We start from the raw sequence: 26758 nt of genomic DNA on the forward strand, positions 1-26758 counted from the left end.
TGGGAAACCAAAATAGTGCTTTATTAGAAAGATGGCAGTACATACTTTAGCCTTTGCTAAAGGTACAGTATTCAATAAGAAAAGTAGAGATATATTTATTGCAGGTAACTGTCACACACGGTCTCTTTATTCTCTCCCTACTTCTGCTTCATTCTCCATGTCCCTTCAGCGCTTATCTCCTCAGTGCCCTCTGTGCGCTCTTTCTCTCTGTATCTATCTGAGCCATGGCTCCTGGTGTCACTTGTTCTATTCCGCCCTTCCCTGGGACTCCACTGGGACTGTCTCCTTAGCTCCCTTTGCTTGTAACTAGCAGGACTCCGGCTCCGGCTTCTTCTCCTCTTGATCCTGCTGCGGCTTCCCTCATTTCTTTCAGCTCCTCCCTTCTCTGGGCAAAGACGGCGGCTTCTGCACTTCCGGTCAGAAGTAGACCGGCTCCATCTGCTATTCTCCCCAGAACTCTCTTGTTTTAGAAACCTAGGCATTTCCTTGTTACTGTGACTGCTTGAGGGCTCTTCAGAAAGTTTTCTCTTCTTAGACTTCTCTTCAGAAGCACTGTTGTGACTTCCTAAACACTTGTTTTTCTTTTCTATTTTCTTTCCTTTATTGTCACTCTCACTACTGCTTTCTGAAGTCTCTGAAGAGGAAGAGGAAGAAGAGGAAGAGGAGGAAGAGGAGGAAGAGGAAGAAGAGGAGGAAGAGGGGGAAGAGGATGATTTGTGTTTATGTTTTTTGTGTTTACTTCTGCCCTTGTGTAACTTTTTATTTTTTCTGTCTTTTTTCTTTTTCTTATTTTTCTTTTCAAGCCTGTCCAATTTCCTGTAATTGAGAAACAGTAACAAACTGTGAGAAAGTCTTTTCATCAACAACTATAAAATTGTCCATAACTATATTTTCTTAGAAGCGACTAAAAATGGTAACTATATATACATTTTTTACTTTATGAAATGACAAATCATTTTCTTTCCAATTATTCAAGTAATGCATATGGCTGAGTTTAGGTAAAAAATTAAATGCTTTAAGCTAATTCTCTGACTATAATATCAACAGTAATGACTTAAAAAATTCTTACTAAGTCAGAATCTGAATTTATTTCATACTGTAAGTAAATGGTCATCCTCATCTAAAGCCTGTGAAATATGTGTAACACAGTTGGATCTATTCAAATTCACATACATACCTATGATCATGAAAAATTCACTTTGTGCTCATGCTATTTTAAAGTATTGGAAATACTGTCTCTGTCTTGGTGCATCCTTGTAATCCCAGCACTCTGGGGGGCTGAGGCAGGAGGATCGTAAGTTTAAGCCTAGCTTAGTCAACTCAGTAATGTATCAAGACCTTGTCTCAAAATAAAAAATAAAAAAAGGCTGGGGATATAGCCCAATGTGAAAGCCCTAGGTTCAATCTCCAGCCACATAGACACACAAAGTATAGAAATATTATATTATAATGATTCAAGAATACGTTCTCCAGAAATTCTGAGAATATACTTACAAATTTTGGTATCTTTTTGATTATATAAAATAAAATAATCACATACTAGGTTTCCACAATTGTTTAGTTTTATAAGTAATTTAATTACAGGGCCAGAGATTTAGCTCAGTGGTTCTGCTGTCTGCCTCGCAAGTGCAAGGACCGGAGTTCAATCACCGGTACAAAAAAAAAAAGGTAATTTAATTACAGCATTCTGAATTTCTACTTCACATTCTCAGAAGAGCAACTTGTCTGTATGTTATGTTTGCATTACTCTAAAATAAAATCATCTTCATTGGGTTCTGTCCAGCTATTATTCTCAAAACTCCACATGCTGAAAACATCACGAGCTCCCTCTATTGGACTCAGCAGACATTTCCTGGATTTTTAAATCCAGAGGTAGTCTAATAAAATTTATATTTACCTTAAACATTATTTCAGCATTCCTCATAAAAGTTTACAAAATATAAAAATACATGGCCAAGATATTTTCTAAGAATAAAGTATGTGTGCAAAGATATATATATATATATATGTAAAAATGTATTATTAAAATTAAAACCTTCAGTACAAGTAAGTCTGTTTCCAAATTAATTGTCCTAAAAAGCACAATAGGTTTTGGCATAATCTGAGTACACAATCATATTCATTTTCATGTTACTGAAAAGATGGACAAAATTGTGTTATTATAGTTGAACAGTAAATCAATAAATGTGATGCATGGTTTAAATACCTTTGAGAGCTCTCAGAGGGCTAGAGCTGTAGCTCACTTGCCTTGCCCAGCATCCAAAAGCCCATAGGTTCAATCCCCAGCCCCCCCAAAAATAATCATAAAGAGCACTTAGGGTTAGAGTTGAGTATGATATCAAGATGAAAGTAAAGGAAAAAAAAATTGTTTAGATGTATATTTAATGTTAATTACCTGAGAAGTTTCTGTTTTTGTTTGGTTGTTAGTGACTTTAAGAATTCAACTTCTGGATCTTCTTCACCCTCACTTGCAACGTACTCCTGAGTCAACAAAAACATTCAATTGCTAGATTTTAGACAAGTTAGTTATCAGTTAGGAAAAAATGTATAAACAAGAAATTTTGTATTAGGGACATACTGTAGATGAACCTGATATTTTGGATTGGGAGGTGGGAAGGAACTGAAAAAGACATTTTTGTGGTCTACCTGCTAAGGTGGATCTAAGCTTAACACAACTGCTATGTCAGCATTAGGGAACTTTAGGAGGATAGAGAAATGCAGATATAATCTTTATAGCAGGTTTTTACTCTCTATCTCTTGAATTTAAATCTTTGCCAATTAAATATTTTATTTTAAATTTAATGAAATATAGAAGCAGCAAAGAATATCATGAGAGACTGGGGGCAGTCTCAGTGGCAGAAGACTTGCCTTGCATGTGCAAGGCCCTGGCCTTGATTCCCAACACTGCCTCAAAACAAAACAACAAAAAAAGAAAATTATCATGAGGTTAAAATATCCATAATTTTGGCCTTTACAATACTATGTTATCAAATAAATGATAATATTGCCCTTCAAACAATTATTTTCTGGAGCTATGATCAATTTAATAAAGAAGTTTAAAATATTTTCTATAATTTTTAGGAGTTAGTTTCTATATACTGTACTTCCTATTGGTTCAATTTAACATCACTTCAGGTATAAGTTAGGAAAAAAAATAATCTTATCAGTTCAGTTAGATATTTTATCCACATAAACTGAGAGGAACCATTTCATTTATTAAAATATAGGTTTATAAACAATTCTCATTTAGGTTAAAATAATAAAGAGGGAAAATCAAAACACATTTAAGGCATTTTCTTTGCTATATCTTACTTTCCTATGGATATATGCATATTGGAAAACATTAAGCATCAATTCACAAGCAATCACATTTAGATTTGTAGACATTTTCAGCTTACTGATAAGAAGATCATTACCTGTGATGGATCATTTGCGGTCAAGTTTCTCCCCAGTACATTTCGTTTCAGTGCAAACCCACTGTTTCTCATCTCCGCTATTAGCTCCGAGGGGTGCATTGATGGCCCTGTTCACAAAAATCACAGTTTGAATGTATCATTTCTATCTCGCTACCTTCTCGGACTCCACAGTAGGAATGCAGTTGAAGCTTTGTTAAGTAAAATCGCAGCTAAATCAACTCAATAATCTTCTGCTGAGCAAATAATCAGATATGATTTTCTAAAACAGCAGTCTGGAGATTCAGAATAGAAAATAATTGCATTTTTCTTTACGTGCAAGGGGCTTCTCTTCTTATGTAACTTTGTCATGTTGAAAAAGATACATTTAGATGTACCTGGCTGGAAGTTTTTAGTTTAAAATAAAAACAAAATGACAAAAAAATTAAACTTTTAATAGTTATTCTCTCAGTAGGAATTCACTTTTAAGATACATATGCAATTTATTATCCTAGTTTTCAATTCAAAATTCCTCACTTTTGTTTATTAAATACCAATATAGTACTGAATATACTGCCATATGGTTAGCATTATCAGCAACCAAACACACTCTCACACACACACACACACACACACACACTCACACACACTACTAGATCTTGAAGTTTCAAGTTAGTACTATATTAGTTTGGGGCTGGTGACAAACAATTTTAGATTGGCTACAGGTGTATATATTTTATATTTTTCACAAGCTGCCGTTTCCACTTTTGCAAAATCTCAAACTGACAAAGTTACCTTTCTGGTTCCATAATATGGATTAATAAAAGATTAAAAAAATATTTAAAGGTCTGCCCCCCTTTCTCAAACATAAAGCTTATTCCTCCTTTTGAATATTCCTCTTTCACTTTGTTTTCCCTGTAGGTAGCAAACTAACTGACATTTCATAATAGCTGCTTAAAAGTTTCTGGCCTAAATCATCCACACAGCATAAACGAATCACCCGGAGCCATGTATCTGTACTGTAAGGAGAAATAAGACAGTTACTATGACAAGGACTTCGTAAAGGAGAGCGGGAGACAGGAGCATTCAGAAACATTGTCTAGTGTGCTGATTCAAGAACTGCCTTTTCCTTGCTTTATTGGTCTTTTACTACATTTTTCCCCCTTGAGACAGGGTCTTGCTATGTGGCCTCGAACTTGTGGTGATCCTCCTGAGCTAGCCTCCTGAGTACCACGACACCCAGCTGGTCTTTTACTACTGGTTTGCATGTTCACCTACATGTTTCCATGGAAAGCAAAAGGTGATCATTTCAAATCTGTTCACCTGTCAATAGTACCTCCTCTTGTAGGAAAAAAAAATGGGAAAAGTTTAGGTATAGGTTACTATCTTACTGGACTCTCTAGGCTTTAACATTCTACTCATACTGTATTACCAAGAACAACTGAATGTTTAAAATGACAGGGGAAAAACGGCCTATTATTTGAATATGGGAAGTTATATTTAATTCCCATGGATAACTTTAATGACCCTTTAATACTCATTTGGTTGTAGATGTTGATAATAAAATTTTAAAGAAAAACGGAACTTTAAATATTAGTACTAGTTGCCTCTAAGTGGCACAAAAGTGCTCATACAATTAAAAGCTTTAAATGAACAGCAGGGCTGGGGATGCAGAGCAGTGGTAGAGCACTTGCCTAGAATGTGTGGGTCCAAGCTTAGATCCCCAGCACTGCAAACAAAAAGGGGGTGGGTGGGTAACAGTACATTCACTTTGGTGGCTTCTCAAATTTCACAGACAGGAACAACATTTTTATAAAGTAAAACATGTGTCTTCCGAATTGTCAAAAATACATTTCCTTGTCAACAACTTTACATAGTATGTTATACCACATACTTGGGGAGAATGTATGGAAAGTCTTTTAAAGTTTAGATTCAGAAACATGACAGCAGCCAGGTGCGTTGGCACACGCCTATAATCTCAGCACTTGGGAAGCTGAGGAAGGAGAATCACTGTGAGTTCAAGGCCAGCTTGGGCTACACAGTGAGTTCAAGACTAGTCTGAACTATATGGTGAGACCCTGTCTCAAAAATAAATAAGTAAATAAATAAACAAATAACTAAAAGAAACTTATCAAAAACAAAACATGAGAGCTCCAAAACATTTCTTAACTAAAGAAAAAGGCTGAGTTCTTATAACTTTTGTTCTTGTAACTTTTTCAACATGTACCTATTGCATATTAACAGTAACTACTGCCTACTAACAGTATGCAATAGACACTAACAGTAGCATAACCTTAAAATGTGTGCTTTAAAACAAACCTCCTAGACTGAGGATGTAGCTCAGGGGTAGAACACTTGCCTCACCATATCTGAGGCCCTGGACTTAATTCCTAGCACTACAAACAAAACAACAAAAACCCAGGGCTAGAGGTGCAGCTCAGTGGTAGGACATATGCCTAGCATGCACTAAGCCCGGGATTAAGCCCCCAGTACCTCTAAAATTAACTCCCAAATATTATCACAAATAAACTATGATTATCATTTCCAGGACAGTACAACTTTCTGTTCCCTTTCCTAAGGTTAGAGTGACTACATTTAGTGAACAAACTACGGTGGTACCTCGGTTCATGAACTTGTTTTACTATTTTGGGGAAGATGGCCCGGTTATGTTTGTCACCCAATGTGGGTTTTGTCAAATGCATTTGAGAACCGGATTGTCTGTGAACAGAAGCTTTCCTGAACCAAGGTATTTCTGTATTCCTTGTCACTAAATAAAAAGGACAGTTTAGGGATGGTACTTCTAGTATATTATTAAGAGGGAGATCTGTGTGTAGTAGAAATTATCAAGAATTATCTTGCATTTATATTTAATTCCTAGTATTACCATAACCATTTTGCTTTTAAGAAAGTGTACAAAGTTGTCCTTAAGAAAAGACTATAAAAAGGGGCACAGTAGGAACATGAAGCATAAGTCCCAGGAAAAAAGTGAATAAAGCTATTAATATAGTGTGTGGGTGATTTTTATTTATATAGACGAGAACGTTTTATGTATGATTTTCTAAAGGTTATGCAAGAACCAATTGTAATGAATTGTAATAAAACTGCTCCATACTGGGAATTTTTCTAACACACTGCCAGTTCATCTTTGTGGGGGCTGGAAACAATAAGGTTTTTGTTGCCCTTATCCCAAGTTCATACTGAAGACAGCTAATTGATTTCTACTGAAACATACAATGTACAGGAAAATGAAACATTTCATTTTAGTCTGTGTGTCTTAAAAATACAAAAAGGCAAGGAAATACAAATCTGTCCTTACTGTATGCTCGTAAAACTTAGCTTATTAAAAACAATCTTGCCTTACAGAATATAAATATATTTGAATTATTTGATTATGTCTTCAACTTAATTTAAGTCAAATATTTCAGTGGTAATACATATGAAAAATATGAAGTTAACTTATACCCTAGGGGATTAAAAAAATCATTTGTGTTGTAAAAAATAAAATGTTAAAAGTGAGTACACATTTTAAACAAGTTATGGGAATATAAGTGCTCTTGAAAATCTTTGCATCCATGAACCTCAAAAACATGAAGTGAGACAGGAAAGACAACATACTGTACGGTTTCATTTATAAAGTTCTACTACAGTGTCTTAGTTACTTTCCTATTGCTGGGGCAAAAACCCAACACCCACAACTTAAAGGAGGAGAGGCTCACTTTGGCTCACAGTTTCAGTCTACTTTTCCCAAGCAGAAAAAGGATGGCAGAGGGATACGGCAGAGGGAAGATGCTCAACCCACGGCGGCCAGGAAGCAGAGAAAAAAGGGAGGAACTGGAACAAGAATATACTTTTCTGGGTCACACCCCCAGTGACCCCACCACCAACCAGCACATTCAGTGATGAATTCATCAATGGATGGACCCAAAGCTGAGCAGAGTGCCCTCATAATCCAGTCACCTTCCAAAGGCGTCAGACTTTGGGGGGACATTTTAGATCTAAACCACCACAACCCGGGATTAGAAACTAGTGGTTGTCAGAGGAGGAGGTAGACTGGAAAGAGGCAGATGGACATTTTCTAGGGTGAGGACAATGCTCTATGTCTTGTCAGGGATGTTGGTTACCAGTTGTATACATTTGTCAAACTCAAACCCAGTGCATTTTACTTAAAAAAAATTACACATGGTATTTTCAGTACTTAAGACCACTGCATTTTACTTTAAAAAGTTATTCATTATATTTTCAGTCAATAATAATTACTGGGTGACTGTGGTACTATAGACTCTCATTGTATCTAATTCTAACTATGAGCTTATGTATCCCTAGTATATGACATGGAAAATGATTTTTAAAAGCTGTGTGTATTACTGAACATTTATTATTTTGTCTCATTAGAACATCAGAGAACTTAGTTTTCACTTTTCTTTGCAGCTATGCTGGTAAGATTCAGTCTCTTCAAGCAGTTGAATATGGGAGCTCCATAACAGATTTAGGTGGGGTTGCCAGAAGAGAACCTGAGTTCATCATCTTTCTTTCTATAGAAAGTATCTCTGGCATACTCTTAGATCTTTTTAGCAAAACTTATAACTAGACAAGTATTTTAGTAAATTTCCCAAACATGTTCCCAAGCCACAAAAATGCCTTCAAATGTGAATGGCCATGATGGTGAGCCTGAGGGCAGAATGTGGGAGCTCTTACTGCAGGAGCCTGCTGTCAGTACTATAGCTCAGCACAACATTCTTTGAGAAAAATTAAATTGAGGGAAAATTAAGCAAGGAAAAGAGCACTGGTACACTAATGTTTCCAACAAGTTACGGTAAGACTTTCCTTAGGGCTGGGGATGGAGCTCAACAGGATAGTGCCTACTGTGTGAGATCCTGGGTTTCATCCCAGCACCACAAAAAACAAAGCAAACCAAGAGATTCTTTAATTTAAACTATTCATTTTCATAGTATTTGAACACACTAAAAGCTAGGATATAAACAAGGTAGAGATACTTAAAACACTAGGTACCTATCATCATCTTAGCTATTTGTGGTATGTCTGGAACTCAGACTTAATGTAATAAAAAGAAAATGCAATTTGGCATGTGTCTAGTATATCTAGTGACACTATTTTGAATTTGAAGTTTACTTTTTATGTTGTTCTTCCAAGTTCTGAGTATCAGTCCAATATATATAAAGAGTTTGAGGAGGGGTGTAGTGGTACACCCTTGCAGTTATAGATGTTCAGGAGGCTGAGGTGGAAGAATCACAAATTCAAGGTTAGCCTGGGCAATTTCGCAAGACTGTCTCAAAGTAAAATTTATTAAAAAGGCTGAGGAGATAAGTCAGTGCTTCCTGGGCTTAATTCACAGTAACACAAAACAACAGCAAACACAAAAACCCAGCTTCAATGTCCTTCCATCCTCACAAGAAGAAAATGCTGGAGCGGGGATCAACTCTTAGCTCTATCAGAGATTTGAGTTTGCAGGACAAAATGCTGCCCTGAAAACTGGAGAGGTGAAACAGAATTCTCACTCACTGGTATCAGAGACCACTGGTGGAGATGGCAGCAGGTGAGAATTCTTACAGAGCTGCCCCCTAACAACTGCAGCCTGAGCAGGGATCAGCTGGAGAGAGAAAAGTCCTAGGACCCAGCCTCAGGGAGACCCCCCACTTTCATGAGCCTCACTTCCAGCAGCCCCACCAGGTTCTCACTGTGAAGACTGAAGAACGATCTCCTTATGCTTCCCTTACCCCAGTGGAAGTTACCATTCTGAAATATGCTCAGGGTGCTCTGTTATCCTTATTCAAGGCCTACTCTCAAAGGAGGCTATTTTGCTAGAGCCTAATCCACATGGGAAAATAAAGCTGACAGGTGTGGGGAAAATGCCAAGAAGCGATTGGAAGGTTACAGCCAGTGGCATGGACCAACAAAACTGAGACTTAATCATGGGACTACGGAATTCTTTTCCTTCTCTCACATCTTACCATCCTGTATAATATCAGGGGATTACAACTGAAAGAAAGGCCAGGGTCAGACGAAGTGTTAAAGGAGGAGTCTCTCAGGAAACCTAAAGAAAACAAGGACACTACAGGAAATTCTAGCCTTAACAGCTACAGCTACAGCTACAGTGAACAGTACATCCTGCCTAACTCTAAGCATTTAGATAACATAAAACCTCACATTAGAGGCCTATTTACATCAGTTCTTTTTCTCAGATACACCACGTTTTGTTTTCCATAAAAAATTACAAGGAAAAAAAAACTGTAAGGAAAGCTGGGTGGCACATACCTGTAGGATCGTAAGTTTGAGGCTGGCCTGGGCAACTCAATGAGCCTGTCTTTTTTTTTTTTTTTTTTTTTTGTACCAGGGATCGAACTTGGGTCCTTGCGCTTGCGCAGCAGGTGGCGAAACCACTGAGCTAAATCCCTGGCGAGATCCTGTCTTAATATAAAAAATCAAAGGGCATGAGATGTAGCATGTAGCTCAGCTTCCTCCCTGGTTCCTCCCTTCTCTCTACTTCCTGGCCATTATGACATGAGCAGCTTTTCATCTGCCGCGCTGCTCCTGCCCTGGAGCCAGCCAACCATGGACAGTAACCAAGAGCCAAAATAAACCTCTCCTCCTTTAAGATGTCTGTCAGGTATTTTGTCCCAGCAACGGAAAGTGGACAACATGTAAGAACAATTGCATAAGATAAGCAGAGAGCTGCAACTCTTAAGAATCAAAAAGAAATGCTAGAAATAATATTAAGAGAAATGAAGAATGCCTTTGATGGGCTCATCAGAAAGAATCAGAGAGCTTTAAGCTATGTTAACAGAAAGGTCTGGGGGTGTAACTTAGGGATATAGTGTGTGCTCAGCATGAGGCCCTGGGTTCAATCCCTAGCATCACCAAAAGAAAAAAAAAAGACTCCCAAAACTAAAGAGAAAAAAGAATTTCCAAGAGCTGTAGAACAATTACAAAAGGCATAAATATGTATGGTAGAGGAGTACAAGGAGGACAGGTAAAAGAGAAAGAAGAAATATTTGAAATCAGAATGACTGAAATTTCCCAAAACGAATGATATATACCAACCACAGGTCCAGAGCTCAGAGAACACCAAAGGGGATAAATACCAAAAGCCTACACCTAAGCTTGTCACAGTCAAACTGCAGAAAATCAAAGACGAGAAAGTCTTGAAAGATGAAGAGGAAAAACCACTTCACCTGGAAAGAAACATGGATGAGAATTACAGTACAGGAGTTCTCTTAAGAAACCTTGCAAGCAAGCAGAAAGCGGAGGGCTGGTAGGGTGGCCCTGTGGGGTAGAGTACACGGGTTCAAAGTTCAGCAGGTGCACGAGCACACGCACAGACACACACCAAAAATGAAAACCAAGAATTGACAAAGGTATTGAAAGAATTGAAAAGTATTGAAAGAATTCTACCAATGCAGAATTCAGTATCTGATAAAATTAACCTTCAAAAGTGAAGGAAGAGCCACGTGTAGTGGCGCATGTCTGTGATCCTAGCACTTGGGAGGCTGAGGCGGGAGTGCTGCCATAAGTTCGAGGCCAGCCTGGGCTACAAAGTGAGTTCAAGACTGGCCTGAACTACATGGCGAGACCCTGTCTCAAAAATAAATAAATAAATAAATAAAAAAAATTAAAAAGTGAAGGAAGAATAAAGAGACCTTCTCAGACCAAAAGAAAAAAAATTTTTTTTGAGGAATTTCTTGCCTGGCAGTAGACCTCTGTTACAAAAAATGTTAAGTTTTTCAGAGACAGGTCAGGAACTCAGATCTATATAAAGAAAGAGCTTTCAACAAAGAATAAATGAACCAGGTGTGGTGGCACATACTTCTCATCCCAGCACTCTGGAAGGCTGAGGCAGGAGAATCACAAGTTACCTGGGCAACTCAGTGACTTGGTCAGACCCCGTCTCAAAAGTAAGAATTTAAAAAAAGAAAGAAAAAAAAGGCTGGGGACAGAGCTCAGTAGGAAGGCTCTGGGCTCAATCTCTAACACTGTGAAAATAGAAAAAAGTAAATGAAAAATTTCTTTCTTTCTTCTTTTTGTAGTGTTAGGGACTGAACCCAGGTCTTCATGCATGTTAGGCAAGTGCGCAACCACTGAGGTACCCTCAGCCCATTTTTCATGTTTTTTTTTTTTTTTTTTAAGACATGGTCTCACTTTGTACTGCAGGCTGGCCTTGAACTAACTATGTACCCCAGGCTGGTCTCAACTTGTGGTAACATTCCCCCCAGTCTCTAAAGTACTAGGATTATAGGTGTACACCACCATGCTTGGCTTTCATGTTCTCCCCCGCCCCCCACCCCAAGTACGGGAGAGACTGAACTCAGGACCCTGTGGTTACCAGGCAGGTGGGGTATCACTGAGCTTCATCTTGGCCCTCACATTCTTTTTTTTTTTTTTTGGGTACCGGGGATCAAACTCAGGACCTTGCGTTTGGGAGGCAGGAAGCAGAACCACTGAGCTAAATCCCCAGCCCTTCACATTCTTAACTGACCTAAAAGACAACAGTTTTCCCTTTCATTCAAATGACAGCAACAATATAGTTGATGATTATAGGTTATAGATAAATAAAATTATGACAGCAATGTTATAAGGGATGGATACAAAACAGGAATTAGGGTGTGTGTGTGTGTGTGTGTCTGGCTTGGCGATCAAACTAAGGGCCTCATGCATACTAAGCAAGTGCTACACACTGAGCTACAATTCAGCACCCCAGCCCAGGTGACTTGTTTTAGCTCATGAAGTTGTACAGTGATATCTAAAAATGGTCTTAGATTAACTGTAAATGTATAATGTGAATTATGAGACAACTACTGAAAAAATTTTTTTAAAAAGTAAAACTGAAATGTTGACAATACAAAAAAATGAAATCATAAAATGCTCAATTAAAGCCAGGAGAAGCAGAAAAAGAGACAAAAATGAAACAATGAATAGAAAACAATTATAAATACGGTACCTAGTTGTTTATATCAATCACATTTATTTATTTATTATTTAGGTTTTCAGACAGGGTTTCTCACTATGCAGTTCAGGCTGGTCTTGAACTCACTATGTAACCCAGGCTGGCCTCAAATTCATAGTGATCCTCCTGTCTCAGCTTCCTGAGTGCTGAGCAATCATCACTTTTAATATGAATGCTCTTAACATACCAATTAAAAGGCAAAGACTATTGCAATGGATTAAAAACATGATTAAACTTAAACTACATGTTATTTATGAGAAATTGGATTTAACGATAAAGACTCAAACAGAATGAAGGTAAAATGATGGGACTGAGGGTTTACCTCAGGGAAAAAGCACTTGCCTACCATGTGTGAGGCTGAGTTCAATCTCCAGCACCACTGGCACAACAACAAAAAGTAAAAGAATGGCAAAAGATATATCATGCTAACAGTAACCAAACACAGCTGGAGAGTCTATTTAATTTCACACTAGCAGATTTCAGAGCAAGGATGATTATTAAGACTAAAGAGAGGTACTGCATCACAGTAGAGGGATCAATTCTCTAAGACAAATACGTCTCTAAGACATATGTCTCTTAGACATTTATGTGATTATCAACACAGCATCAAAATATATGAGGCAAAAACTGATAATGTGGTTTCGAAACAGGCAAACTCACTATTACAGTTGATGACTTCAACATCCTTCTGTCAGTGATAGACCCAGCGAGCAGAAAATCAGGATATAATAAATTGATCCATCAAATGGATTAATTGACATTAATGTAATTCACCATCTAACAACAGCAGAATATACATTTTCCTCACCAAATTCGTATGAAACACACACCAAATTCTGGTCATATAGTACACCTTACGAAATGTAAAATAAAAGAAATCATATACCACACGCTCTCAGACTACACTGTAATCAAACTAGAAATCAGTAACAGAAAGCTGGAAAATACCAAAATATTTAGAGATTAATAAACATACCTATAAATAAAAAATATCCCAAATAAGTCTCAGGAGAAAGTAAGAAGTATTTTGAAGTAAAAATGAAAATACAACTGCTGTATAAGAATGAATTTGGCTGGCCTCTGTCCCTAGTTCCAAGAAGGCCTCTAACTCCCTGCAATTTCTCAAGTGATGGGAGTATCTGTTATTTACTGTGGGCAACAGTGTACTGAGGTGACTTGTAGCTCTGACATAGTTTATGCCAAGGAGATGACTCAAGGTAGTGGCGGGCCATGCCACAAAGACAAACCATGTGATCATAATTAGAGAATGAGGTTTGAGCCAGGTGATGCCAGCTCTCTGGGGAGTGGAGAAGGGTTAGAGATTGAGTTCAGTCATGTGGCCAATGATTCAATCATTCATCCCTATGTAATTAAGCCCCAAGCAAAACTTTGGTCAGCGTGGGCAAGTTTTCCTGGTTAGTAATGTTCTGTGCATATTGTTATGTATTGATACACAAAGAGGGTGACGGGTCTGGACACCACGGGGAGAAAACACCAGAAGTTGTGTTTTTGGGAACTTCCCAGACTCCGTCCTATACATCTTTTTTTTTTTTGGTACTGGGGATCGAACTCAGGATCTTGTGCTTGTGAGGCAGGCGCCGGAACCACTGAGCTAAATCCCCAGCCCTGTCCTATACATCTCTTCTTTTGGCTAGTCCTAACTTGTATGTATCCTTGTTGGTATAATAAAACTATAATCCTAAGTATAGTGCTTTCCTGAGTTCCATGAGTCAGTCTAGTGATTTACCAAACTTGAGGGAGTAAAGGGAAGCCTTGAGTTTGACCAAGTTTGGTTAGTGTCTGGGAAGCCCCAAGCTAGGAGCTGGTGTCCAAAGTGAGGGCAGTCTTTTGAAGGGATGTTAACCTGTGAAGCATGGCCTAACTCTGGGTGGTGTCAGAAATCATTTCGCCAAATCCTTCTGTGCTTCTGTACACATGGGTATGCATGTATCACTATAGTATACTGTCCTTAATTCTTTCGGGTCTATGCCTATGATGCAAATGATATTTCTATGTTTAGTCTTTTGGGGAATCTTCACACTGATTTCCATAGTGGGGAGATGGGGAAGGGGATAAGCAGGAGAAGGGAAGAAAGAGAAGAAAGGAGATTGGAATTGATTAAGATATGTTAAAAGCATGTCCCAACTTCCCCAAATAAACCCCATAATCATGTAATATTAATAAGTATTTAAAAATACAATAAAAATCTATTAAACTTTGTAGTATAAAGAAGTAACGTGTTGAGAGAAATTTGTAGCATTGAATTCATGCATAAGAAAAAATTTATAATCAATTTCTAGGGTCGGGGGTATAGCTCAGAGGTAAGCGCTTGCCTAGCATGCTTGAGGCCCTGACTTGGGTCACCAGCGTCACAGGAAACAAACACCCTCCCCCCCAATTATTTAATATTTCAAATTAGGGAAGCAAAAAGGAAGAGTAAATTAAGTTCAAAAAAGAAAATAATAAAAACAGAAAAATAAGACAGAAAAATCAACTACAGTGAAAGCTGGTTCTTTAAAACTCAGCAAAACCGATACAGCTCCAGCCGGGCTAACCAAGGAAAGAGAGAGGACACAAATTAGAGAGAGGACATAAATGCCATAAACAGAAGACCGACCATCATTATGGAGCCTATGGACAGCAGACAGGCAGCAAGGACATATAACACACAACTCTATGCCCTTGAATTTTACTTAAATGAAATGGGCCAATTCCTTGAAAGACATTTACCAAAACTCAAAACAAAGAGAAATAATTTGAATAAGCCTCTATTAAAGAAAGTCAATCAACAAAAACTTTTCAAAATACAAAGCTTCAGGCCCAGATGGTCAATACTATCAAACATTTAAAGAAATTATATTAATAGTCTGTAACATCTAGAAAATAGCAGAGAGAATATTCTCTAACTCATCCTACGAAACATTATTCTAATACTGTACTAAAACCAAACACAGACAATACAAGAAAATTATAGACCAGAATCTCTCATGTACATAGATGTAAACACCCTTAATGAAATATTAGCAAGTTGAATACAACATTGTATATAAAGAAATTATATCCCACGAGCAAGTAGGATTGCATTCATACATACAAGGTTGGTTTGACAATTTGAAAATCAGTTAATATAATTTATCACATCATCAGGCTGAAGAAGAAAAGCCTCACAATCACAAATTACATTTACAAAAGCAGCATCAGTTGAGTGCTTCTAACCAGTGCACTCTGGCAGACCAGTATCAGGGTTTCAGGGCTGGCTCATCCACTTTCAGTGCTGGTAGAGGCTGAGCTAAGTGGTGGGCATGATGGGTGGTAGAGAAGCAGGCTGAAGTGGGGCTGGCACTATCTACCAGAAGTGCTTCAGCAACTCCAGGTCTAGCTCTCCTGCAGACTGATTATTTAGCTACTTGTTTGCTTTCTGAAGAGAGCTAACTGGAACTGAAACATGAAAAGATGTACAAAGTCTTATCTAGGAAAAAGAGGAGTTTAATAGAGTTTTGCTTTAAATTTTTTTGTAGACAACCTGATATATTAATCTGTTTTATAGGTACCTGTATATAAACTTATATCCTTGTGGGCTATAATTTTAAATTATTATGAAACGATTCACTCTGCTGTGTGTACATGTCTGAGTATTTCAGCATAGTAAGAAAACACATTTCATAAAAGAATGGAATGTCCAGAACAGGCAAACCTGTAGACAGAAAGTAGATTAGTGGTTGTCTGCAGCTGGAAACTGGAAGGGTGAGGGCTAAGGGGGATGGGATTTCTTTCTGGGTTAATAAAAATGTTCTAAAATTGGCTGTTAATAGATGTACAATTCTAAATATATTAAGACAGGTAAACTGTATGTATGTATAATATGTATGTATATTATAGCATAATGAAGCTGCTAAAAAACTTGCTCTATTTAAGTATCTCACTATGGATTAAGGAAAGATGTTTAATTTTAATGTACATTAAAAACACAACTAACAGATGTTAGGAGACAGTAGTAAAAATTAGGGCTTTAGAGTATATATAAAAGGCAAGTAGGCAAGCCATTTACTTATATTGTAGAATAAAAACATTTTACAAAATTCAGTAACCACTGAAGCTCACAAGTTTTACAGATAATTTAGACATATCTGGAGTGGATGAAAACTCATAAAGTTAAGATGATCTTATCAGTAGAAAAGATATTCTGAACCAGCTTAGCCCAAAGAAGCATTTTGATTGCCTAATTTAACTTTGTAAAGGAGAAGTAAATCTTATAGCTGGTCCCTGTAAACCTCACAGCTGGAACATTCTAACAGTACCTTGCAGTTTCCAGTGATCAAAGTAAGTTACTTTATATACTAAACTAAGAATTTCATAATAGAAATAATGTAACACCAGGGGGTGCAGTTATCATGAGATAATTACACTCCTGGGAGATTACAGGCACAAGGCTGTACCCCAGGGGTGTGATTATCCCATGATAACCACATCTACTGAAATTGCCTTATTGCAAAAATAATCTCTATTCACTGGTGAGGCATTATTCACTAGGTGATTTTTTTTTAAATGAAAAGACTTTTTTTAGCTTGAATCAGCAAGTGGATAAAGAAATTGGTCAGTTTATTTTTCATTGCATTCAAGTTCAGAATACAGCATCATTATTATTTGCTTTCCTATTTGAGATAGTAGAGTTTTGATTTTGTTTTTGAGAAATCTTTAAGAGTTTCTATTAGTTTAGTAAAGTACTACTATTAAATTCAAGTCAAACTTCAAAGGCATTAACTGAGCAATACACTTTAAAATATTTTATTTCTATGTATAATTTTTAATTCTAGTATTCACTTAAAAACTTATAAATGTAATTTTCCTTCACTGCTGGAAATACAGATAAGCAAAAAGATGAAACCTATCCATTCAAACATAACCACTGTTAATACTTTGGTCTTTTTCTAATCCTTTTTCTGAAAGTATCTTTCTCTATCTACACATCTACCAACAGATACAAAAATAAACACAAATGTAACTGTTCTATACCTTAGTATTAAAATTTGACTAAACGTTGGAAATAATGTCCAGATCACTGCTATCTTCATATCATTTTAATTGCTACATAGTACAGTATTATGTTGTATCACTAGTCCATAATTTCACAGATATTTAGTATCTCTCATAATCTTTTGTGACTAAATCATTAGTACATAGCCATGATTATTCCCATATGATAAATTTCACTTTATAGTAAGTAAAATACAAGTTAAACAGAAAAAGTTACTATCACCCCAAATCTTCAGCTATTCTTACAAACAGCTTAAGTTGCTCATTCTCAATTATGACGGTCCATCAGAAATAGATTAGTAACTTCTTTCATCTTATGTAGTACATCATACATGGTGAAAGGTATCAGTTTATTTTTTCAATCACAGTTTCAGAGTTCAATTTAATGCCTTAAAAATTCTTAGATAAATAAGATACAGCATAAGCTTTAGGAAATTCAAATAGCCTGTGTATTTACCATTACTTGTCCTCATATTTATATCTTGTCAGTTTGAAAGGAAAAGGTAGGAATAGAAATTTCACCAATACTTTATTCTATAAAGACTAAGGCAGAGAATTAATTCAGTCTGCTAGCTACTCATCACAAACACAGCCTTTACACCATTCCAGTAACTCTTTGCCTTTTTTCTTCCCTCTTTTGAGATGAGATCTTGCTTTTTGAGGCAGGCTGGCCTTGAACTTGTGATCTTATTGCCCCAGTCTCCTGAGTGCTGGGATTACAAACATGCAGCACCATACCTGGCCTACTCTTTGCTTTCTTTAGCTGTTCTAATTATTCTGAAAATAAATTTAATATCAAAATATTATATCCAGGCCGGGCTCAACTTGTGCTCTCTTGCCTGAGACTCCCAAAGCACTATAATTCCAGGCATGCACCACCATACCCAGCTAAGTCCAGCCTATTTCTAAATTCTGCAGAATCTAAATATCAGAATTAACTATTTCTTCCCTTTCTAATTTAAGGATATTAACCTGATAACTTTTATTTAACATATATTACTTTTGAGATCAAGATCACAGGGTCTTTGGAAAAATTTAATTCTATTTCATAGCATTACAAATTTAACACATAGTTTCCTATTGATCATATTCTAGAAATGTGCCTTGTTAAAAAAAAAACAAAACCCAGGGGGCCAGGGATTTAGCTCAGTGGTTCTGGCGGCTGCTTCACAAGTGCAAGGTCCCAAGTTCCACTCCTGGTACCAAAAAAAACCAAAACCCCAAAACAAAACGATATCCAGAGAGATTAAAGAAAAATGTTATTTTATCTTTCCTTGTTTGTATAAATTCTAAAACCCATAAATCATGTCCAGTGCCTACCTGAGCCATCAGTGGGAACTGAACTTGCGTTGATTCCAGAAAGACCAAACAAAGGACACTCTCGATCTGTGTTGACATGACCCCATTTATGACACTTAATGCACCTCACATTTCGAACCTGAGAAAAAGCGAACATTCTTTTGGTTACTAAAATACTAAAAATATAACCAATGTTCAATTCCGTATGTCTTGCAGGGCAGGACTTAAGTTAAAATTAGTCATAGTTTCAAACCATCTTCAGGGATAGAGATTCTATATTTGATAACTAAATAAAAACACTAAAATCTTTTCCTATAAATTCTGTCTAAAAGCTAAGCTGAATCCTATTTCTTTCTGTCTCTTACTTGGTGGCAATGTAACAGTGTGATCCAAAAAGCAATGGTAAAATATCAAAAAAAGAAGTATTCCCTAATTTTCATAAGTTAATCTTTACAGTTTCAAATTTCTAAACCAAAGGCTGGTAAACTTTTTCTATAAATGTCCAGATAGTAAATATTTTAGGCTTTTCAGGACAGATGCTCATGTCCGTCGCAGCTACTCAACTCTGTTGTAGTATGAAAGCAGCCAGAGATAATACATAAATAAGTAAGCAAGGCAATGTCCCAGTAACACCTTCTTCATGAGGATTTAGCCCTCTTGTGACAGGTTGTCCTTTTTCTAAACATACAATAGTTTTAATCTTTTCTTGACCCTGAACTAATTCTCTAAATCCTTTGAAAACTAGAGACCAATATAAATCTTTACTACAAAAGTTTGATTCTCAAAAAAAATGTTTGATTCTCATCTTTTGTCAGACTACTGGATTTAATGTTTTTTATTCTTAAAATTATCCGATACAAATATAAACCATATTGTCTGTTTTTATCTTAAACATCTTTCAGATAACAGTATGAAGAAATATTTACCAAATAAAAATTATTCTCAAAGAATTAAGTATGTGTCTGTCACTTGCCTGAATACCAAAGGGCTGATCTCTGATATTCATATCATCTTTGGCATATCTATTAAGTAGAGAAAATGTACAGATACAATATTAATATTATTATTATTATTATTATTATTATTATTATTTTTGGTACCGGGGATCAAACTCAGGTCCTTGTGCTTGCGCAGCAGGCGGCGAAACCACTGAGCTAAATCCCCAGCCCCCAGATACAATATTATTAATTTAATAAATTATACAGCATTTACTCTGAAAAACATTTTATAATTCTAAGAACATTAGGAAATGTACTACTCCTACAATAAATATATATAGAACTGTAAAATCTATTTACTATTTCCAAACAACAGTAAATAAGTGTCTAGTCTGATGTGATTTAAAAAAAATGAAAAATTATATAGTCAATAAAAACACCTTTTCAGTATTCTTTTTTTTTTTTAGCTTTTCAATATTCTTAACTTTCTTTAATGAAGGCAGCAACCTAAGATGAGACTGCAGATAAATTTAATGGTGTATCTTTTTATCTTAAAAGCAAACCAATCCTTACTTTTCACGTGGAGCTCCCTTCTGCCATTCAAATTTGTATTCTGTCTCTCCTTCTGTTTCGTCTTTCTAAAAACATGCAGTGAAATTCTTTTAATTTTTCCATAAAATCACAATCAATTGTAAGTAAATACAAACAGAAAATGGTACTTTACCTCTTTGTTTTCTTGATTGCATATCAAAAGTTTGGGGGAGAAAGGTAGGACAATTTAAAAACTTCAATATAAAGGTCTATAATATAAAATCTATTTAATATTTCCAAAAGCATTTAGTTATTAAGTGTCTAATGTAAATATCATGTTATTTAATTGTAATTTGATAAAAAGAATTTACTGGCATGACTTTTCTTTTTTCAGAGGTAAAATTCAAATCACTGAAGGATAAAACACAATATAAATAGGAGATAGTACTTAATAAGTATTCTAATTCCTTATTTTTAAACTTTTATGTTTTTCATCGACAGTAAATACGTTTTCTAAGTACACTGAGGACTAAAGATACATATGCAAATTATGGAAAAATAAATGCAACTCTACTGATCTTGTGATTTTTCCTCCCCAAAGATGCATCATAAAATATGACATTAGAAAAATATTTTTACTATTTATTCTACAGTATATTATACAGCATTTTTATTATCTTCACAAGATATCAATTTTCAAAGATGAAACGCAATTTTTAAACATTACTACTTAGAAGTTGTCAATCTTTAATTATAACAAAGACTTAAAAGGAAATGAGGCCAGTACCCTTTTTAGCTCCTGGTGGGGCCTCATACATGAAATTAAGGCCATTCTTTACACGTTCATCTCCCATAAGCAATCTAAATGGAATAAGACAAAGTTAACAACATAAAGGAATTAAGAAAAAAATTTTGTTAGATATCAAGTCCCAGGCTGAGAGTGTAGCTCAGTGGTAAAGCACTTGCCTAACCTGAACAAGATCCTAGGTTCAATCCCTACACCAAAAGGAAAAAACAAAAAACAGACAGACAGAGGGAGATAAAGTTTCAAAACTGCTTCACTGGCTTCATTTAAAATATCTGAATGGAAATCAAATATGTAGCACTGCCTCCTGTAATTCTTTTGTTTTGTTTTGTTTTTGGTACTGGGGATTGAACTCGGGACTTTGCGCTTGCGAGGCAGGTGGCGAAACCACTGAGCTAAATCTCTAGCCCTACCTCCTGTAATTCTGAGAATCTTTTCCTCTAAAATGTGGATAAAATGACATGGGTCACTCTGAAGAGATTTTCTCTTAACCTTGAAATGGTATAGTGACAGCTTTGAAATCTTACATGTCATAAATTTGGGATTAAGTTAAATGGTCCCAGCACTTATTCTTGTGAGGGATTAAATAGTTTTGAAAAATGAGTCTGACATTTCTTCTGAAAGTCAGTGAGAAAGCTGGGCACGGTGGTGCATGCCTATAATCCCAGCACTTTGGAAGGTTGAGGCAGGAGTACTGTAAGTCTGAGCCTAAGCCTGGGGAACTTGGTGACTTAGAAAAACTGTCTCAAAAATAAAAAAATATATAAAAGGGTTGGAGATTTAGTTCAGTGCAAGGGCCCTAAATTCAATCCTCAGTATCAAAAAAAAAATCAGTGAAAGAATCAAATTCTTCAGTGAGGCCAATGAAGCAAAAATAGTTTAAAGAAAGTCTACAATAGGCTACTAAACATGATAGAATTAGTCCCTCTTGTACCTCAAAAATCTCATTTTTTTCTAGTTTTCGTTTAACATTGAAAAAATTCCATTTGAGTTCCATTTAAAAAATAGGTTAGGCCTTTTTAAAAAAAGCTTTGCAATAAACTGAATAAATGAGTTAAATTTAATTCAGAAAAGTTAAGCTCGGTGTGGTGATATACACCCATCATTCCAGCTACTCATGAGGCTGACACAAGAGGGTTGAGAGTTTGAGGCCAGCTTGGGCAACTTAATGAGACTCTGTCACAAAAAATAAAAAGGTCTGGGAATATAGCTTAGTAGTACAGTGGGCCTGGGTTCGATACCCAGTACTGAAAAAAAAAAAAGTATGTGTGTTTGAGTGTGTATACTAATTATAAAGAAGAAGCTAAAGAGTAACTAGCATTTCCTCTTATATTTGAAAAAGGCACTCATAAAGTATAAATTCTCTTCTTATTTCCACTGGATTCTAGAAACCATAAAAAAAGCAAAGAATGAAGCAAAAGAATATAGGCATATGTATCCAACACAACAAAAAGGAATGAAGTCCTGAGACATGTTATACCATGGAAATATACTAAGTGAAAGAAACCAGTCACAAAAGACAACATAATACATGATCTAATAGTAGGACATGTCCAGAATAGGCAAATTTAGACATAGAAAGTAACCTGGTGATGACTTACTGAGACTCTTGGTACAAGGAGGACAAGGTTGGGGAATGAGGAGTGACACTGCTAACAGGTACAAGATTTCTTTTCTAAATGACGAAAATGTTTTGAAATTAGATTATAGTGATGGCTCCAAAATTTTAAACATCCTTAAAAACTAACACTTTAAACAAGTGTGTAAATTTTGTCTTGTATTAAGTTACTACTATTTTAAAATTTAAAATACATGAGAGGGGCTGGGGATGTAGCTCAGCGGTGCCACGCCTGCATGGCAAGTGCAAGGTCCTGAGTTCAATCCCTTGTACCAAAATAAATAAATAAAATAAAATAAAATACACGAAAAGCTCAACATCATTGGATATTAGGGAAATGCAAATCAAAACCACAATGAGATAACACTTCACACTATTAGTATGGGTACTACAAGACAAAAAGAACATAATGAATATTTGCAAGGGTGTAGTGAAATTGAAATCCTCGTCTATGAAATGGAAAATGGAAAAATAGTTTGTGATTCCTTAGAAAGCTAAACACAGATTATCACATGCTCCTGCAATTCCACTCCTAAGTACATAGTCAAAGGAACTGAAAATATGGGCTTGAACAAATAACTCTACATCAAGTGGGGCATGGAAGTGCATGCCTATAATCCCAGCACTTGGGAGGCGGAGGCAGGAAAATACCTTTAAGTTCAATTGAGGCCAGCCTGAGCTACACAGTGAGATCCTGTCTCAAAAACTCTGTATCAATGGCCACAATAGCCAAAGTATGCAAGTAACCCAAGTGTCCATAAACAGATGTTTTAGTTTCATATGGTAAATGCTCTTTACTCAGAGCACAGTCTGGGTAACTGAAATACCACTATTTACTTGATTAATCAAGAGAAACCAGCTTCAATGTCAGATTTGCAAATATAAAATGACAAGAGCTAAAATGCAGGTACCATCCTGGGAGAAACCAATGAAAAACTCTTGCCATGATCTTGCTATTAGCAGAACAATGACATGCAGGACAAAAGAGATGCTTCATTTTTCTTCTTCTATGTGTCCGTACACTTTCTCATTTGAGTGTATGTTAAAGAAACTCCTTTCTATGAGGTATCAGCAGTTCAAGTATAGATATTTATTTTTTTCTGAAAGCTTTTTCTAACTTGGGACTTGCACACAGACTGCATGGTTTATTTACTTTTTTGGTTTGTTTTTGAGAGAGGAGTCCCACTGTGTTGCTCAGGCTAGTCTTGAACTACTGGGTTCAAATAATCCTCCCTACTCAGCCTCTTGAGCAGCTAGGACTACAGATGCACGCTACCATGCTGGGCTTCTCTCAGACTATGTAAGTCAATGAAGATACTGAATGTGAATTATGGGTAGAGTTGGATAAAGGAGCTATCTGTAAGCATGAGAGTAAATAATGATTTGGTTAAGATTACTCTCATATAACTGATTTTTAAATAACTGATTATTTTATAAACACTGGGGCAGTAGCACTTCTTACCTGTTATCATATGATTCTTGTTCTTTAAGATACTGCTGCATTAATTCTTCTTGTTTCTTCTTATCATATGATATTTTCTGTTCTGCCATCCATACCTACATTAATGACATAAAATAGAAATAAGTTGGATTTAAATTAAGTAGGATGTTTGCTTTTCTTTTACAAAATATAAAATACTATTATTTACAGTTTGATATAACCTAATTGTTTCATAGCGACATCATTACAAAATAACACCTAAAACAAATTTGATTTGTGCCTTGGTATCAGCCATTCAAAAATAGCTGAACTTTCAGACGAAAGTGCCAAACTTGAGAAAACTCTGAGTGTGTATAGTTTAACGGCATCTTGTACCCAGTTCCTACATTACTTCAGAGAGGGCTAGGGATGTAGCTCAGTATGCATGAATCCTTGGGTTCAATCCCCAATACCACACAAACACACACACCTCTAACATTATTTCAGAGAATAGAAAAAGCATCTCTCTACAGGAATCTACAATTTCTTAGCACGGGGTACAACCCTTAGGGTTAAACAATAGCTACAGAGGTTACTGTGAAGAGGTGAGAGCACCAGGGCTTTAGGCCCTAAGAGGCGACGGTTCCAGGAGCCCCGGCTACAGCAACATCTCCGTTCCAGCAGCTCTGGGAACTTAGCGACCGTGGCCCACATCCCTCTCCGGTCCCTTCACTCACTTTCTTGATATTAGATTTGGAGGCAGGATGAAAGTCCTTTTTGCACATGAAGTTGGCGAAGGACTTCCCCATCTTGGAATCCCAGCTGCAGAAGGGAACGCCTAGATCTGTGTGAAACGTAAACAAACTCTGCCGCCTAACCGGAAGTGAGCCTCCAGGGGCGACGGGGGAACTTCCGGGGTCAAAAGTGACAACTTCCGGACGTGGCACCTCCCTCACGCCCCCCTCCCCCCTCATCTACCCCTCCTTCTTGCGGTCACTTCAAGTAGCTTGGAGACCAGGTGAGGGGTGGGCGCGGGGCAGGGGTTTCATTGCTGGCGAACGAACCCAGGAGATCAGCTGCGGGGCCTCATTGCCAGAGCACAACCCGTTACTTTCTCATAACGCTGGCTCGAGTTGCAAAAACTTGTCTGCGCCTGTTTTGTGGAGATAATCCTTACTCTAATCGAACTGCGTTTGTGAGGTTCAGAGTGCAATTTCTGAGCGCCCTCGAACTGAAGTGTATAAAATAAAATGCCAGCTCCACAAGTGCGGCGGCTCTTTTGTTTTTAGTTACTTCCAGTGCAGGGTCACTGGGGCATGAAAGATGTTCGATAAATGTTGAATGATGAATACGCTTTAGAGGAAAAACTTCGCCTCTTGTTGGGATAAGGGGTATTTAACTAGGCGACAAGTTTCCTTAGCTTCCGGACGACTCCTGCTAGCTGAGATCACCTAGTGCAACTTTGGTGGCCCTTGGGACTCCAGAATGTATACGTGGGGGGTGGTGATGTTAATAATAAGCCTTTTAGGGTTGAGAGTCAACTGAGTGGTATAGAAGCCTATTGGCCAGGTGTAATGGCACACACCTGTAAGCCCAGCACTCTGGGAGGCTGAGGCAGGAGGATCACAAATTGGAGCCCAGTGTGGGTAACTTGGAGAGACCTTGTCTCAAAATTTTAAAAATATATATTCTTTTTTGAAAAACTGGGAATTTAAAAAATGGGAAAGCCCTGAAGCTCGAGTTCAATCTCTAGTAGGGGTGGGGGGCAGACATTTACTTTTCTGGCAAATAACAGTAACAGCGTTCACGTGAAGCTGTACTATGTTCAGCTGCTATGTAAAATTGTTCAAAGTGTGTCTTGTCGAATTCTCTTAACAATCACATTAGTACGTATTTTACTGATCAGACTGGCAGCATGGAGGAAGGGATTATGTAGCATGCTAAGGTTATGTAGTGGTAGAACTAACTGAAACGCAAATGGAAGGAGATCTGAAAAAACAGTTGCAATACACAAGAAAAGGACAGAAAACAGTGGTGATCTCTCTCCTTGAGAAGAGAAAACTTTTAGAAATTTTCAGACTAAAGTTGTTTATTTCTTGAATTGTTTTGTTTTCCTTTTAATGAAACATTCATTAGATGTAAGTTTTGTTTTTAAATTGTTAATAACTGCCTGTATAAAGCCACTCTAATGTTTGGACATTACAAAATAAAGGAAAGGAGGAAACTAAAGCAATGTGTCTATTCTTAAAGCAAAGTAAAAGTATAGATGTTCTAAAACTATTTTAGATTTTCTAAATTACAAATGGAAACATAATCTAGATATTATATTCTACAATCAGGATTTACAAGTTAAATATGTGAACTTCCACTTGGAAATTTTAATAATTAGAATTTTATTGACATCCTTTATGTTTGTTCAAATTAGTGACTCTGTTTAAAATTTTTTGTCTTTTCCATATTAAAATCTACGTGTATTCTTCTTCAGGTCAAAAGAGACCTCTTCCTTCTTTTGAGGAAATACTGGGCATATAAGTTTTTTCCCCCATAAAATAAGTTCCAATGGTGACAATACGAGGATTTATAAAACATGCTCCTACCTCTTCAGGATCTCACTGTCGAGTAAGGGAAGGCAAAATACACAAATAAAATAGAATACTGTATGGCCTTCACAACAGTCAGCTAGGTGTAGAGATTCCCAAATATGAGGGTAGTGAAAGAAAATCCAGGGAAGACTTTAGGAGAGAAAGGTTTTAGGGAATAAA

The 26758-nt window shown here is 36.7% G+C and overlaps 2 protein-coding genes across 3 annotated transcripts in view; one reads left to right on the forward strand and one right to left on the reverse strand.

The window, feature by feature from the left end:
* Nucleotides 1-24929, reverse strand: Cirsr (corepressor of RBPJ and splicing regulator). The gene is made up of 10 exons (XM_004857698.3): nt 24734-24929; nt 24039-24133; nt 20941-21014; nt 20347-20357; nt 20196-20260; nt 19658-19706; nt 18706-18823; nt 3417-3523; nt 2396-2481; nt 1-816 (listed from the first exon to the last, which is right to left on the reverse strand). Exons 1-10 carry the CDS (start codon nt 24803-24805, stop codon nt 138-140), a joined length of 1356 nt encoding a protein of 451 aa, XP_004857755.1. The 5' UTR covers nt 24806-24929; the 3' UTR covers nt 1-137.
* Nucleotides 24899-26758, forward strand: part of Scrn3 (secernin 3) — a 52015-nt gene continuing 50155 nt past the window's right edge. For both annotated transcript variants that reach the window (XM_004857696.3, XM_004857697.3), the window contains exon 1: nt 24899-25014. The gene's annotated coding sequence lies outside the window, so the exon portion shown is untranslated. The remainder of the gene's footprint in view (nt 25015-26758) is intronic.

The sequence above is a fragment of the Heterocephalus glaber genome, unplaced genomic scaffold (assembly GCF_053883595.1).
Source record: "Heterocephalus glaber isolate CG9 unplaced genomic scaffold, H.glaber_assembly_v1.0 deba00000347, whole genome shotgun sequence".
Taxonomy (NCBI): domain Eukaryota; kingdom Metazoa; phylum Chordata; class Mammalia; order Rodentia; family Bathyergidae; genus Heterocephalus; species Heterocephalus glaber.